Below are 15,072 nucleotides of genomic sequence, written 5' to 3'. Positions count from 1 at the left end.
TATGATGTCTCCCATACACAGCACCCAGAGAGAAAAGGATATCCTTCTCCCCTATCTCACACAGAGACAGCAGCATGGAGGACATTATACAAAAGTAATGAACAGTGTATGATGCGGGGAGGGGAGAAGAGGCATCTGTTAGGTGGACAAAGAAACATTTCTGTAATAAGATTTATTGCAAAGTTTCTTATCTAGCCTTGTAGTATTGATTTATCAAAACATAAGTGAAACGTGCAGAAAAATGTGTGTTTAGACATTTCTAGTTTTTTAATGTTACTAACATTTTCACACAACCTTTTGATTGGTATATACTGGTGTATGTATCTATACACATAGAATAAAAATCTGTAATCATATCATTAATTAAGTGGAAAAATCGATTGTAGCTAAATCATAGCCGATAATTGTATGTAGCATATATTTGTAGAATATATATATGTATGTAGATATATATGCATACATATATATATTCTACAAATATATATATATGTATGTTTGTGTTTTTTTGTATAGGACTGCATGCCATTAATGTATGGAAAATATATATGAGACATATATAGATAAAACTTAATATATGCAGCACTCTAACTTGACATTTTGTCTTACTCTTACCTTGCAACCTTCACAAGTGATGACACCATAGTGGATTCCTGAAGATTTATCTCCACAAATTTTGCATGGTATCACTTCAATTTGTGCTGAAAAATAGAGAAGAGACAGCTCAGCTGACAGGGCACAATTTTATTTAGCCTCTTCTATCCTTGGTCAATGACTAAGGCCTCATTTACACGAACGTATTATACGCGCGTGCGACGCGCGTGCTTTGCATGCATGTCGTACGCACCTATATTAGTCAATGGGGCTGTTTAGACGATGCGTGAATTGCGCTCATTGCGTGTGCGCAGAAAAAAACTCACGACATGTTCTATAATCGTGCGTTTTTCGCGCACTCACGCACCCATTGAAGTCAATGGGTGCGTGAAAACCACGCATGCCGCACGGAAGCACTTCCGTGCGAACTGCGTGATTCGCGCAAGAGCTGTCAAACTCCTGAATGTAAACAGAAAAGCACCACGTGCTTTTCTGTTTACAAACATCCAAACGGAGTGTCAAATTCGAGATGAGCGCCCCGAACTTCACCGGGTTCGGCCAAACTCGTTTTGACCGAAACCGGTAAAAAATGTTCGGGTACGCGACGTCAGGAGACAGTCACTGTCCACGGTGCTGAAAGCGTTAAACTGGTTCAGCACCATGGACAGTGACTTCCGCTCCGAAAATCCATGAACCTGTAAAAAAAAAAAGACGTTCTGACTTACCGATAACTCCGGTCCGACCTCCCGGGATGACAGTTCAGTCAAAGTGACAGCTGCAGCCAATCACAGGCCAAGCACAGGCTGCAGCCAATCACAGGCCAAGCACAGGCTGCAGCCAATCACAGGTTGCAGCGGTCTCATGGACTGCGGCGTCATCCTGGGAGGTGGGGCCGGATGACAAGAGAGGGACGCGTCACCAAGGCAACGGCCGGGAGCCCGGACTGGGGGAAGCAGGAAGTTCTTGGTAAGTATGAAAGTCTTTTTTTATTCACAGGTTGGTGTATATTGTGTTCGGCATTCACTGTCGAGGGTGCTGAAATAGTTACTGCCGATCAGTTAACTCTTTCAGCACCTTGGACAGTGACGGGCGTCGACTAGCCTCATCAATATGATGGCGGCTGCGCGAAAATCACGCAGCCGCGCATCATACACGGATGACACACGGAGCTGCCAAGTGCCTTTTGCGCGCGCAAAACGCAGCGTTTTTTGCGCGCGCAAAACGCACACGCTCGTGTAAATGAGGCCTAAAGCATCAGATTTAGATGATTAAAAAGAAGCAAAATATAGCATTCAAAATGCATAAGTAGAAAAATAGATCTTCGATTTAAGCTTCTATTCAAATACATAATTTAATAGCAATATCCAATATTTGCATGCTCTAAGACCCAGCACAAACATTTCTCTAATCCCTCTGCAGTTAGAATAAACATTTTAATGCAACTTGTTTTGTAGTTTTTATGTTAATACTTTGCTTTTCGGGTTGATGTTTATATCATTAAATTGTTTACATTATCATTTACTTGTTTGTTATAATAATAGTAATTGAAATAACAAAGACTTTAAACAAAGAGTGTTAAATCTAATACAATCAATGTCCAATTCAACTTCAGTGTATTTATCCAGTGTGTTGTTTATAATCAAGAGGGATTATTGAATATGAGGAACGTAATGAAGTATTATACAACTTTGCCTTGCAACGGCTTTCTATATTTTGCTTCTGAATTGCACCCGTACAAGGATACTTGAACATAGTGATTGTGTTCTTGCCTGAGAGCCATTTATCCTTTGTGTCAAAGAAGGACAATTGAAGGGATGTGTAACTGAAAACTCCTGTTATTAATTGTATACACAAGGTGAAAAGAAGCTATTGCTTTCCTCGAAACATCTTAAATTACTGTAACTAACACTCTCTGTACCAAGTTTCCTTTGCAGTGTTAATGAGTGTCACAGTCTCTAACATTTCCTTCACAATGAATGTCTAATCGTGTAGGATTGCAAGAGTTTTCACTTTTTCTAAACCACATTGTCATCAATTCACTTAAGAATGTTTTTACACCCAACCAAAGCTTCATCCCCAATGACTATCACAGTTGTCCACAATTAGAACAATTGTTTGGGTTGCACAATTTTTAGGTGGAGTTATCAAAGGGGAAAAGGTTGGATTAGATTTTCTTCAATCAAGTCAGTTTTTTTCCCTTTATAGAGGACCAATACATAAATACTTTTTGCTTACATGCAAACATAAAGGTGTTATTGTATAAATTTGTGTATGACAGAAAAGTAATGCAGTATATCAATGTATTGCACCACTTGCCACTAAATATTGTCTGCTCTAAAATGGATTTTGTTTAAGGAGTTGAGAACTCCCGTGGTGGTTCAATTTATTGCAGTCAGTCTGGCTCCTGAGATTCCTGGTAGTCAGCTGATCCTGACTAGGAAAGATGCAGGTGGCCGCTCATTTCCCCTACAGCGGCCACTGCAGGGGAACTGTAGTATTACATGGGGGCTATTGAGTACATATCTACCGGAGCAGCTTGTTTGCAGCTATGGCTTATAAAGGGGGTCCCAAGTATGGGACCTCCTTCTAAGACTTTTTCATATGACCTAATAGGGCTTATGTACAGGGGTTATCCTTCAAGATAGGACAACCAGTTTAAAAGGAGCCTGTCACATTGAACATGCTGTCCTTTCTTCAGGTAGTCTATTATAGAGAAGGAGGAGCTGAGCAGATTGATTTATAATTTTGTGTTAAAAGATTCAACATAACCTGTAATTTATTTATATAAATCCATGCTCACTGTGTGAATACAGAAAGTTGGCAGTCACTAAGTAGGACCACCCACTGGACTCTTAAACCCAGAGTTAGAAGAGATTTAAATCGATAAATTACAGATTATCCTTTATATTTTCACACGCAACTATTTATCAATCTACTTAGCTTCTTCTGCTCTATAACATAATGCCTGCAGATCAGACAGCGTATTCAACGTGACAGGTTCCCTTTAAAAAAGAACAAGATAAAGAAGGGACACAAAAACATTTCACTGATTAAAAAATAAATAAAAATTGTGAAACACAGTTTATTCAGATTGGACCATCCTCGCTATGGTGGGCTAACGGCTGTTTTCTTCAGTGAGGTGGCCTAACAATTAACAACCACCACTGATAGTAAAACTTGGGTATGAATAATTAAAAGTTGAAATCCAGATTGTCCCATAATAATTTAAAGAGGCTCTGTCACCAGATTATAAGTACCCTATCTCCTACATAATATGATCGGCACTGTAATGTAGATAACAGCAGTGGTTTTTATTTTGAAAAACGATCATTTTTGAGCAAGTTATGCACAGTTTTAGATTTATGCTAATTGGTTTCTTAATAGACAACTGGGCGTGTTTTTACTTTTTACCAAGTGGGCGTTGCACAGAGGAGTGTATGACGCTGACCAATCAGTGCAGTGAAAGAAGCTGGGCTGGAACAATGAGAAGTGTATGATGCTGATTGGTCACTGATTGGTCAGCGTCATGCACTTCTCTTTACAACGCCCAGTTGGTAAAAAGTAAAAACACGCCCAGTTGTCTATTAAGAAACCAATTAGCATAAATCTAAACTAGCTCATAACTTGCTCAAAAATGATCGTTTTTCAAAAGAAAAAAACACTGTTGTTATCTACATTACAGCGCCGATCAGATTATGTAGGAGACAGAGACACTTATAATGTGGTGACAGAGCCTCTTTAAGGGAAAATATTAGTATAAAGATGTTCATCTGTGCTTCAACCAGAAGACCGAACTTTAGTGTCAAGTTCAGAGTTCTAATTTTTTGCAAACACTGTACTAAGGGCTTGGGAGTTAACATCATTGTGTGAATTGAAAGACAAGAATAAACGTGGTTGGGCAACATTGCATTTAAAAGGATGTGTTTCAGGTCTTTGTTATAAAATGTCGGTCCTTACCAATTTTCATATAAGTCCCCTGGTTATATAAGTCACAGGTTAGTGTCCTTTTTTTTTTTTTTTTAAATACTGGGACAAGAGGAAGTCAGTAACTATTGTCCTAGAGATTGCACTCGAAGACCTGGAGATTGCATTCCGAAAGTACAGAGGCAGATTTTCTATGATGTACATCCGAAAGAAGTTTGCCAGAAGATTCCTTTAGAAACACTACAAAATTACCTGGCTATACAGAACTCATCAGGGATATGTACTTGACCAACTCAACGATGAAAGCTACACCGCTATGAAAGTTTCAGCTCAGATATCACAGGCGGATGATTGCAAGCTCAACTGATCAGGCAGCTGTGTGGAGCTAATACTACAGTATCATTCTTTTTTTGCTTCAAGGGCAGACATACTTAATGTGCTACCTGTACAGCTACACATCGGCCAAGCAGGCAAAGGGTACATTGCTACTTTAAAAATAATAATAATAATAGGGTTCCCTGCTGTCCATTAGATTACATGGAAAGGACTAAGCTAATGTTTTCCATCCATGGCGCAAACTTACTAGTGGACAGGCAGGCCGATGAGGTATTTTCTGTAGAAAAGAAGGTGCTCTATTATTAATAGCACCCTCTCACCAAATAGCATTTGGAAAGATAGGGGACCATACACTGTTCTGCATAGGGACCCTGTGTAGTCTCTATCTGCCCCTGCCCTGCCAAGCCATTTACACAGTCAAACCTCAATCAGTGCCACTTGGAAGGAGATACCCAGTGATCTCGCAATGCAAGAGGACACAAAGAACTCTTGGAAGGTAAGAAGAAAAGTGAAGGTGGTTGCAAAGACACAGGCTGATTTGAGCTCCTCACATCCAATTCTCAATTTTACCCTTTTAGCTAAATTTCACATTTTGCTGTGATGTGCGTGGAAGTAAAACTTAATCACAGTATTTGGTAGATCTATCATGGATAATGAGACATTTTCTCCTTCTCGTTGTATCCAATTTCTTTTTCCAATAGTAAATAAAAGGATCATTTCATCACGTGGAAATCTCCTTATGTGAAATTAAAAGACTGATCATTTCATATGGCCAAAAATATGTCATGCATGTTTGACGTAAAGCTTCTATGCTTACCATTTTCCAGTGTATAAAAAGTGTCAGATCTTACCAAGCTATGTTATCTTGCAGGGGCTGTCACATGAAGACAACCCTTTTGTGAATAAAAGGTGGAGTGGCGATCAGCTGATTGCTGTAGGTCCAGCTTCTCTAAGCCCCAGGAATCACCCGCTACAGGGGAAATGTAGCATTACATTGCAGCCATTCAAGTGAATGGCTGTCCATGTAATGAATGGATAGGTCACATCTGCTAGAAGAGGAGCGTTTCTCTGTTCTGGCTTGTAGAAGGGAGCACTTAATAGGACATATGTACAGGGATGTCTTCATGAGACAACCCCTTTAATTCAGCTTATGCTATATATATATATATATATTTTTTTTTTATTTTTTATTAACATGTTTGTGATCAATAAACCAAACACGTCTTTGGACTTGATCATAAAAATAATTCAAGTTCAATTTTTTTTTTAGTATCATAGTAGAGAATGTTATACTGCTGTGTACACATATAGATGTTTAGTGCTGTTTGTTTTCTGATGTAAAAAAATTTTGCTTTACCAATTTTATCCTGCTATCACTATAGAAATTATATGACTGTCCGAAACAAGCATGTTTAAGGTGGAATTGTAGGAGATAGTTATTTCATGTCAATGTCCATCTTTATTTATCTAGAGAATTCTATCCAGTCATTTTTTTTTCTATAGTTGACAAATGTGGGCTTTATATGAAAGGAATCGTGTTAAATACTGTGCTGCTACAGTAAATGAGCAATGAACATTTTGCTATTTTACCCATGAGAAAACGGTAGTGTTTCTTCGAATTCTTTCTGATCATACTTAGTCTCTATCACTAGGCAGGAAATAGCCACGGAGTGAACTAGCCCACATGTACTGCCAGGAGGGAAATGGTCAGATTGTACAGGGGGCCTCCATTGCATGTTAATCTTTCATGCCAAGAGCAGAATAAAGAGCAATCCACCACTCAAGGGAGACAGGTAGCAGAGGGAAGAACACATCACGCCTGACTAAGCATAATCCTTACAATGCTCCCTGAAGGAAATTTATTTTAAAAAAAATTGGTCAATATGACTACAGCACGGTTAACTTTATAATGCAAGGCAAGAGAATCTCTTCATGTTTAGCAATGGAAAATGGTAGTCAGCCATTATGAAATATATGTAGGGTTTAGTAAAACATCTAGCAACTATCCGAATAGCATCATTAGTCAAATAAGCAAATATTCTCGAAAAATCCCACAATCAGCATCTACACTTATGAATAATCTGTCTTTTGTCAAGTTTAATATCACGTCTTCCTATTAAGATTTAAGGTGAAATACGTAATAAAACATGTTTTAGGGTTATAAAGAAATGACTTGAGCAGAGTTTTCTGAATAGAGCTGTAGGTCTGTTCTGCTGATACTGCAAACTTTCCCTAAAGAGATTAGGATTCTAATCCCAAATATTATAGTGCACAGCCTATCTTATATTTGAGCTCATCAGATCCAGCATTCTGCATGTAATCTCCAGCAGCATTACCTACTGTTTATATAAGCTGCTGCTGTTTGAGCAATGATGACTGAGCTCTTTCAATACACCTGGACAAAAAGAAACCAGACGTGCTCACACCGATAAGTGAGTGACGTATTTGCAGCAGTGTGTGCTCAAACGTGACTTCCTATTATTGTGACAGTGAAAGGATTCTCTGGGATCAAGAAATAGCTGTCATTTGATTCAGCATGTTAACGTTCTAATATACATTCGTTCCGCAAGCAGAGATCTCGAGCACCACAGTGGTTGTTTCATGTTCACATAGCTACCTATGCATAGACCGGATCGCAACCTAAGGGCTGGCATATGACACTGTGCATGGCAAACACTCAAAACGATATATTTTTTTATAACATTATATCATATGCTAAAATTCCTTTTTACTGTGCAAGATGTCAAATATAATACGTTAGAATCCATTAATCCGGCACAATGGGATCCAACAATCGCAGGATTATGAAATACACAAACATTTCTAAACAGAGGAGTCTAATAATTAATGACAATGTGCGAGCTGATTTGTCATTTTTGACGAGTGTGCAAACAAATTAATACAGGGTTGTAATCAGTAACCCTGTATTAATACACTTTTAGTCTGACTAATAAGTCTAAACAACCTCCCATAAATACAACTTCTAGTGTTAGTATTTGACAACACACCAAAGTTAAGGCGGTATTCCCAGAATCGACATTTATCACCTATCCAAAGTATAGATGATAAGTGTCTGACCGCTGGCACCCCACCAATCCCTAGAATGGGGGGTTCTGAGCCCCCCATTCCTCCTCACTGCACCACCCCCCCAGTAAGAAGGAGCTTAAATGGAGTGACGGTTGGGCATGCGCCTTGCCGCTCCACTCAATGTCTATAGAACTGACAGAAACAGCTTGCCCACTGCTTTATTCAATGTGTTCCCCACTGCGATCATGTAGTGATGAGGATCAGGGGCCTGGGACCACGTTCCTAGTGATCAGACACTTATCACCTATCCTGTGGATCAGTGGTAAATGTTGATTCTGGGTGTACCTCTTTAAATTTCAATCCCTAAATTGTTATTTGGGAGAATTGGACATGGATGTCACCAGAGGTGTAACTTTTGGCTCATGGGCCTGGTGCAAAAGTTCAGCTTTGACCCCCCTCCTCCCAGCCCAACAAATCCTCACTGACAGTCACATCAACTCACTCCTCTTGCACTCATGGGCCAGCTTTCAATTATTGAAGTAGTCTGCAGCTTGAGCAACGGTGGCCTGTGATGTGGTCCAGCTTCAATGATGTCTGCAGTCCCCTAGGTTTCAGGGTCTTCAAGGTCCCTCTTGCCATCCTATAGCTATGGCAATGGATAATTAAAATGTGTAACTATAGCGGTTGTCCCTTTTTAGCTCTAGTTTCCATTACTGGATGGCTCTGCTTTCCGACAGAAAAATCATTCCTAAATTGTGTATTTGATAACTGGTTACATAGAATGTATTGAGTGATCTCAGTGCTTAAAGATACAAGTTTTGTATGTCTCAATGATTTTCCCTTGCATTGTAGCTGTGACCGCCACGGTGAGGGAGGAAGAAACTCTATTGACAGCACATGACTTAAAGAGTCTGTCACCAGATTATAAGTGCCCTATCTCCTACATAATCTGATCGGCGCTGTAATGTAGATAACAGCAGTGGTTTATATTTTGAAAAACTATAATTTTTGAGCAAGTTATGAGCTAGTTTAGATTTATGCTAATGAGTTTTTTAATAGACAACTGGGCGTGTTTTTACTTTTTACCAACTGGGTGTTGTACAGAGAAGTGTATGAGGCTGACCAATCAGTGACCAATCAGCCTCATACACTTCTCATTGTTCCAGCCCATTGTTACAGTGTGATTGTGTAGTGAAAGAAGCTGGTTACTGATTGGTCAGCGTCATACACTCCTCTGTACAACTCATGTGCAACGGGCATAAATTAGATGCCCATCTTCCTACTACATTGTGTTGCAGAGAGTGGACAGTAATACATATTTGTAATACATGTCACATGAGTCTACCTGCGACTGACCCTATCCACTTCCCTGCACCAGACTCTGCTGACATCTAGTATTCGGAGTCTAGGAGGAAGGTCTCGGCATTGTTTACGCCATGTACAATAGAGAGAGCAGTAGTCCGAAGGGAAGGAAGTCATCTTGCCATAGTAACAGATGTCATTGCACTAGCAGCTATTAGCTGTCAGAGTTATTACTTCACAAATAATATCAGAGCTGAATTTAACTATTCACATCCTGACATTTAAAAATGTTACATCTGGACAAGAGATTTTGTGCTTCTTTGTATAAATGACTAAATCCATTAAGTACAATTAGGTCCCATTAGTGTTTTATGTCAGTAGGAAATATGGTAGAAATTATGATTGTAAAATACAAAAGGAGTGTGAATGTGTTGACAGCTGTTATATATAACATATATTATCACAGACACTCATTCCCATTTACAGACACTGCCTGACTATACTAACAATTGACAAACACTGTATTTCATATTTTTGCCTGCGCTTCTGGGGAGCTACAAAATATTGTACAAAGAAAAATCTGAGTTGCACACAATCTGGCTGCTTCTTCCATTTTCCAACATGGCTTAAAAAAGTAGATCTGTAATCTGATTGAATACCATGGGTAAGCACCACAGTTTATTTTACACAAGATTTCCAGGGCACTTCGAAGGTACTAAAACACTGTCCTATGGACTCGGTCTCTTAGTTTTTTATTTTTCTTAAGCATGCACTAGAATGCTCATAACACATTAATTTCCTCCCTTAAAGAGAGCTCTCGTGACTTGTCTATTTTAGTATATACTTGTATTCCCCATGTAAACAATACTGGAACATATTTTCTTAGAGCTCTGCACTGTGGCGTTCCCCTGTTATTCCTCCTGAAAATGTATAAATAAACTAAGAACTATGTATTACCGTTTTCCTTGTCAAAGGGGTGGGTCCTTACACAATCTCATTCTTTCAGCACTGATTGGACACTCTCAGACTGTGTAAGGACACCCCCCCCCCCCCCAACTTTTTAAAACCCAATTATAAATTTATTAATAAATTTCTAGGAGAAAAAACTGAGGAACGGCACAATACAGAGTTATAAGAAAAGATGCATTGTTCTATTATACTGAATACAAGTATTTACTAACACAGACATGACAGGAGAGATGACAAGTCCTCTAATGTCACCACTAACCTCACAATGACATTATTTAAGTCTGATAATTCATTTTGGCATTGATAGGAGCTTAAAACAATAAAATAAAAAAAAATTAAATATACAATACACCACAATATATCAGTATAATAAAGCAAAAATATAAATAAAATCCATTTTATAATATATTTTTTTTTTTAAATATGCCTCTTATAGTGGATGACATTGTCTAATGTAATGGCACTAGTTGCAGACAAAATCAAATCCTTGAAAGTGTTAGCGCATTTACTTATAATAACCTTACATATGTAGTGGAGATAAACAAACCAACCCATTGCTTTTGGTATTGTCTAGAAAACATTATATTTTCCTTATATACTTTAGCTTCTGATTTATAAAATTTTCGTTTTGGTCTTATAAAAATACAGATTCATGGTAAATTAGATCATGTCTAGTAGATCCTGGAGCTTATGTCCAATAATAGCATAATTGAATACATCCTAGCTTAATATTTATAATATTACAATAAAGTCTACTATGTTCTTAGAAGATTTACCCTATTAAACAAGTGCTCACAAAGGGACGCAGATGCCATTCATTAATTTTGTTGTGTGACGTTTGCAGAGTGCGATGGAAAAGAATTAATAGGATTCAGTTTGACTTTTCTACCTGCTCTGACGGAATCGACTGAGTCTACATGATCACCTGATAGGAACTAGTGAGAAACATTTGACATTTCTAAACAAATGCTCCAAATAGATTTTTTACTATAAACTTATTGATTAGTCTAAGCTGAACATCTATACACTTCAGATCAGTAGTAATCCCTCTTACTTCTATAATCACACTATAAGGTGACCTAACTAGATCAGAGTATCTAATATGAATAGATACTTTGTATGTGTTTGATGTTTTACTTGTCTATATGATACATTCATTTACTGATATTTACACATACTACATTAAGGTAAATAAGCAAAAACAAACAAAATGACTGCTTGCCAAACACTAATCACACTATATACTATATAGCCTTATTATATGTTTATATATAGACCTCAATATGTTTTATATCCATCAGGTATGTAATACAAATAGCATTAAGACAAACTGTGTTGTGTTACTACAACATTTGCACTCACCAATAACATCAGATTTCAGCCTGAGATAGTTCTCACACATTTTGTGTTGGTGAAAGACTGAGAGGGAAATGCATTCCCTAAACCATCCAGTCCACACAATGCTATGTCTCCAGGAGTCTATTAGACTTCATTAATGAGATTAAAGGAAAGGGATGTTAAAGGCATAGACTATTCCATTCCATTACGTAAGGATGAGTGACAGCGGAGGTAAAGAGAAATCACACTGGATTATTTCTCCAGGAAAGGTTTCTGAATTACTCCTTCCATTTGCTCTCCACTTAGCAATGATGATTAAAAAGGTCTATTACTAATACCACTGACATTCATTTATAGTCATTAAGATGAAATTGTCATGATAAAATAAGGATATATGTATTAAAGGCAAATATCTGTGATATCATATGAGATATATATATATATATATATATATATATATATATACACACACACACACACACACACACACACACACCGATCAGCCGTAAAACCACTGACTGGTGAAGTGGCCTGGTCGGATGAATCCCTTTTTCTTTTACATCATGTGGCCGGCCAGGTGCGTGTACATCGTTTACATGGGGAAGAAACGGCACCTGGATGCACTATGGGAAGAAGTCAAGCCTGTGGAGGGAGTGTGACGCTCTGGGCAATGTTCTGCTGGGAAACCTTTATCTACTGCTAACGTCTTGGTGCCAGATACCACAGAACACCTTCAGAGGTCTTGTGGAGTCCTTGCGAGACAGTTCAGAGCTCTTTTGGCGGCATGAGGGGGACCTACACAATATTAGCCAGGTCGTTTTAATGTAATGGCTGATCTTTGTATGTTATGATTGAACATAAAGACTTAATATAGCTATGGTTATTTTGCTATAGTATTCGCTTATTACAGACAATGAAAGATAAATCAGCCATTTATTGGGTAACCACCAACCATGCTATCTTTAAAATGTTTGATACCCTACAAATATGATTGGTTCTTAGTGAAGTATTAGGGTGACTCGATTCACACCATGTTGTTCAAGATCGGTGCATACACCGGGTAAATCTACCGAGGTATATGCTGGCATGCCCATAGACTTTAATGGTCAAATGTATGGCAAAAGGTTATCTTTTTGGCATAGGTTTGACCAGGATATTTCATTGTCCTGCAGCCCCAACTGAATTAGACAACACAGTTGACTGTCTTTTTAATGCAATTGTAGATAAAGAAAACATATACTATGCGGAATACTTTTTTGTTTATGGCAGTCAATGTAATTTAAACTGTTTAGACATAAGGCTGAATAATTCATAGCAAACAGACTATTTCAAATAATACTGCGCAACATGATTTATTTCATATTTTGAATTTATTTCTTGTTGTTTATATAGCGCCAACATATTCTTCAGCGCTGTACGTAGATTTTTGCCATTCATGTCAGTCCGTGTCCTTATTCACAATCTAATTTCCTTATATTAGACATAATAAATCCAATTTCATAGGAAGTCAATTAACCTACAGTATCAGTATGCATTTGGAGTGTAGGAGGAAACCGAAGTATCTAGACGGAACCCAAGCAAACACACGTTGAACATGGTGTAAAATCTGCCTTAGAATTATTTTAGTAGGCCCCAGATTTTCAGTCTATCATTGCTATTATTTTTACTACTTCTACATAAGAAACATTGTTAAATAATGAAGTAACCCAGTAAGTGTTTAAATAAAAAATAAAAAAGATGAAGCTTCTGTATAGTACAAAATCAAGATCTGCCATCTTGATGGCTCAGAAGGGTCGTTTAATAGGAAGAGAACATCTTCACATCTGAGCTAGTTTTTATTTATGTCACACATTTAAAGAAATACACTGATGTGCGTATTCAACATACCGGATTCTAATTTATAAAATTATTGACATATTACAGGCAAGAACCTCAAGCATGGAGGAAATGTTACTAAGAAGATGTTGATGACAATCTACAAGTAGCGAGACTTAATTTTCATTGCCTGCTCTGTAGTTATTGGTGGGTTACTGTACATTTTACTTTTTTGTGCACAGTGTCTGAGCAATATGAACACTATAAAAATACATTACTGCCTGGTATTTGTAAGAAGTACATCAGCCGTATATGTAAGAGCTGGGAAACCCCATATAACATTCTTGATACAGTTATTTGGACCTGTGACTCAAGTACAGGGGGCTAACACATGACTTCTGATGCGCTCCGGAGAGTTACTGTATTCTGTATTAGACAAGATATAGCACTACCGATTGACACCAATTACAGGATGAAGATATATGTTTGCAGGCACAACAACTGTTTTACATTTCGACAACAGGTACACTATAAACCTTAAATACTACAGGAAACTAAGGTACAGCAGAAATCTTCACTGAACCTAAATGAACATACCCAAATACAAACTTAATATTGAGAAACCTACTAAAAGTGATAACATTTCCCAACATCACAGAAGTTTAAAGGCTTTGTACACCTTTGAAAAAAATGTTTTTAATAAAAATTTATCTCGGTGTGATTGATGTAACTTTGGAAATACATTTTATTTAAAAAATCTTTTTAATTTTTGAGATACAGCTGCTTTGTATCCTGTATATAGAGCAGCTGTATCGTTCGCTAACACCTGAATCTCTCAGGTCAGCAGGACTGACAGGTTCAGTGACAGCAGTTCCTACATGTCCCTGACACACAGGATCCACCTGTAATCTATCACATCTAAGTTATGAACTTAAATGTGATCGGTAACCGCTCGATTCTGCGTGTCTCTCCCGCTGTTACTGAACCGGTCAGTGCCGCTGACCTGATGGATACCGGTTTCAGCGCTGTATACAGCTGCTCTGTATACAGGATACAAAGCAGCTGTATCTCAAAAAGTAATAATAATTTTTAATAAAATGTATATACAAAGTTGCACCAATCACACAGATAGACATTTTTATTAAAAAAATAGTTTTTAAAGTTGTATATAGTCTTTAAGCATAAATTCTCCAATTGCCCTCTACAATATTGTGACTGATCACCCCGTAAATTACCGGGTTAAATAACTTGAATTTTCAGTAGTAGCTCATTTCATTCATAATATGCTAAATATACGCTGCCTTGGGGAGCAGAAGTGGCTCTGACCCTTGGTAATTCAATGCAGCCACTTTAAATGCTCCATCTCTTCACCTCAATACAATAATTTCTCTCCACCATTAGTTATAATTTCCTGACTACCTACTGTAAATCCTCAAGCACACGGCAGAAACATGAATCATCCACATAATGCAGGAAATCATGGGTGTTGGGTATGTGACCGTTCATTTTTACAATTTCATCATCGCACACTATCGCTGTTCTCCTCTGACTAATGCAATGATTTTTTTCATAGGAAAAATTAAGAAAAAAATTGAAATATAGCATCAGAGTAGCCCCTTAATAATTTATTGCGCCTGCTGTTAACAGGATCTAGATAGTGAAACTGAAGTGAAGAGAACTGTACCGGCTTCATATATATTTTAAGAACAGAGCACTCTCACCAAAGAAAAATGCAGAAGATGGATTTGGTGGGATGCATACTTCAACATG

At 37.8% G+C, this 15,072-nt stretch overlaps 1 protein-coding gene across 1 annotated transcript in view; it reads right to left on the bottom strand.

Annotated features, from left to right (window-relative positions):
- Nucleotides 1–15,072, bottom strand: part of RORB (RAR related orphan receptor B) — a 168,320-nt gene that overhangs the window by 45,433 nt on the left and 107,815 nt on the right. Inside the window, exon 2 of the mRNA XM_075828171.1 lies at nucleotides 613–698. Within this exon, the coding sequence (XP_075684286.1) occupies nucleotides 613–698 (86 nt within the window). The remainder of the gene's footprint in view (nucleotides 1–612; nucleotides 699–15,072) is intronic.

Source organism: Rhinoderma darwinii, chromosome 1 (genome assembly GCF_050947455.1).
Source record: "Rhinoderma darwinii isolate aRhiDar2 chromosome 1, aRhiDar2.hap1, whole genome shotgun sequence".
Classification (NCBI taxonomy): Eukaryota; Metazoa; Chordata; class Amphibia; order Anura; family Rhinodermatidae; genus Rhinoderma; species Rhinoderma darwinii.
The sequence above is the reverse complement of the archived record's forward strand: the minus strand, read 5'-3'. Positions and strand labels throughout refer to the sequence as shown.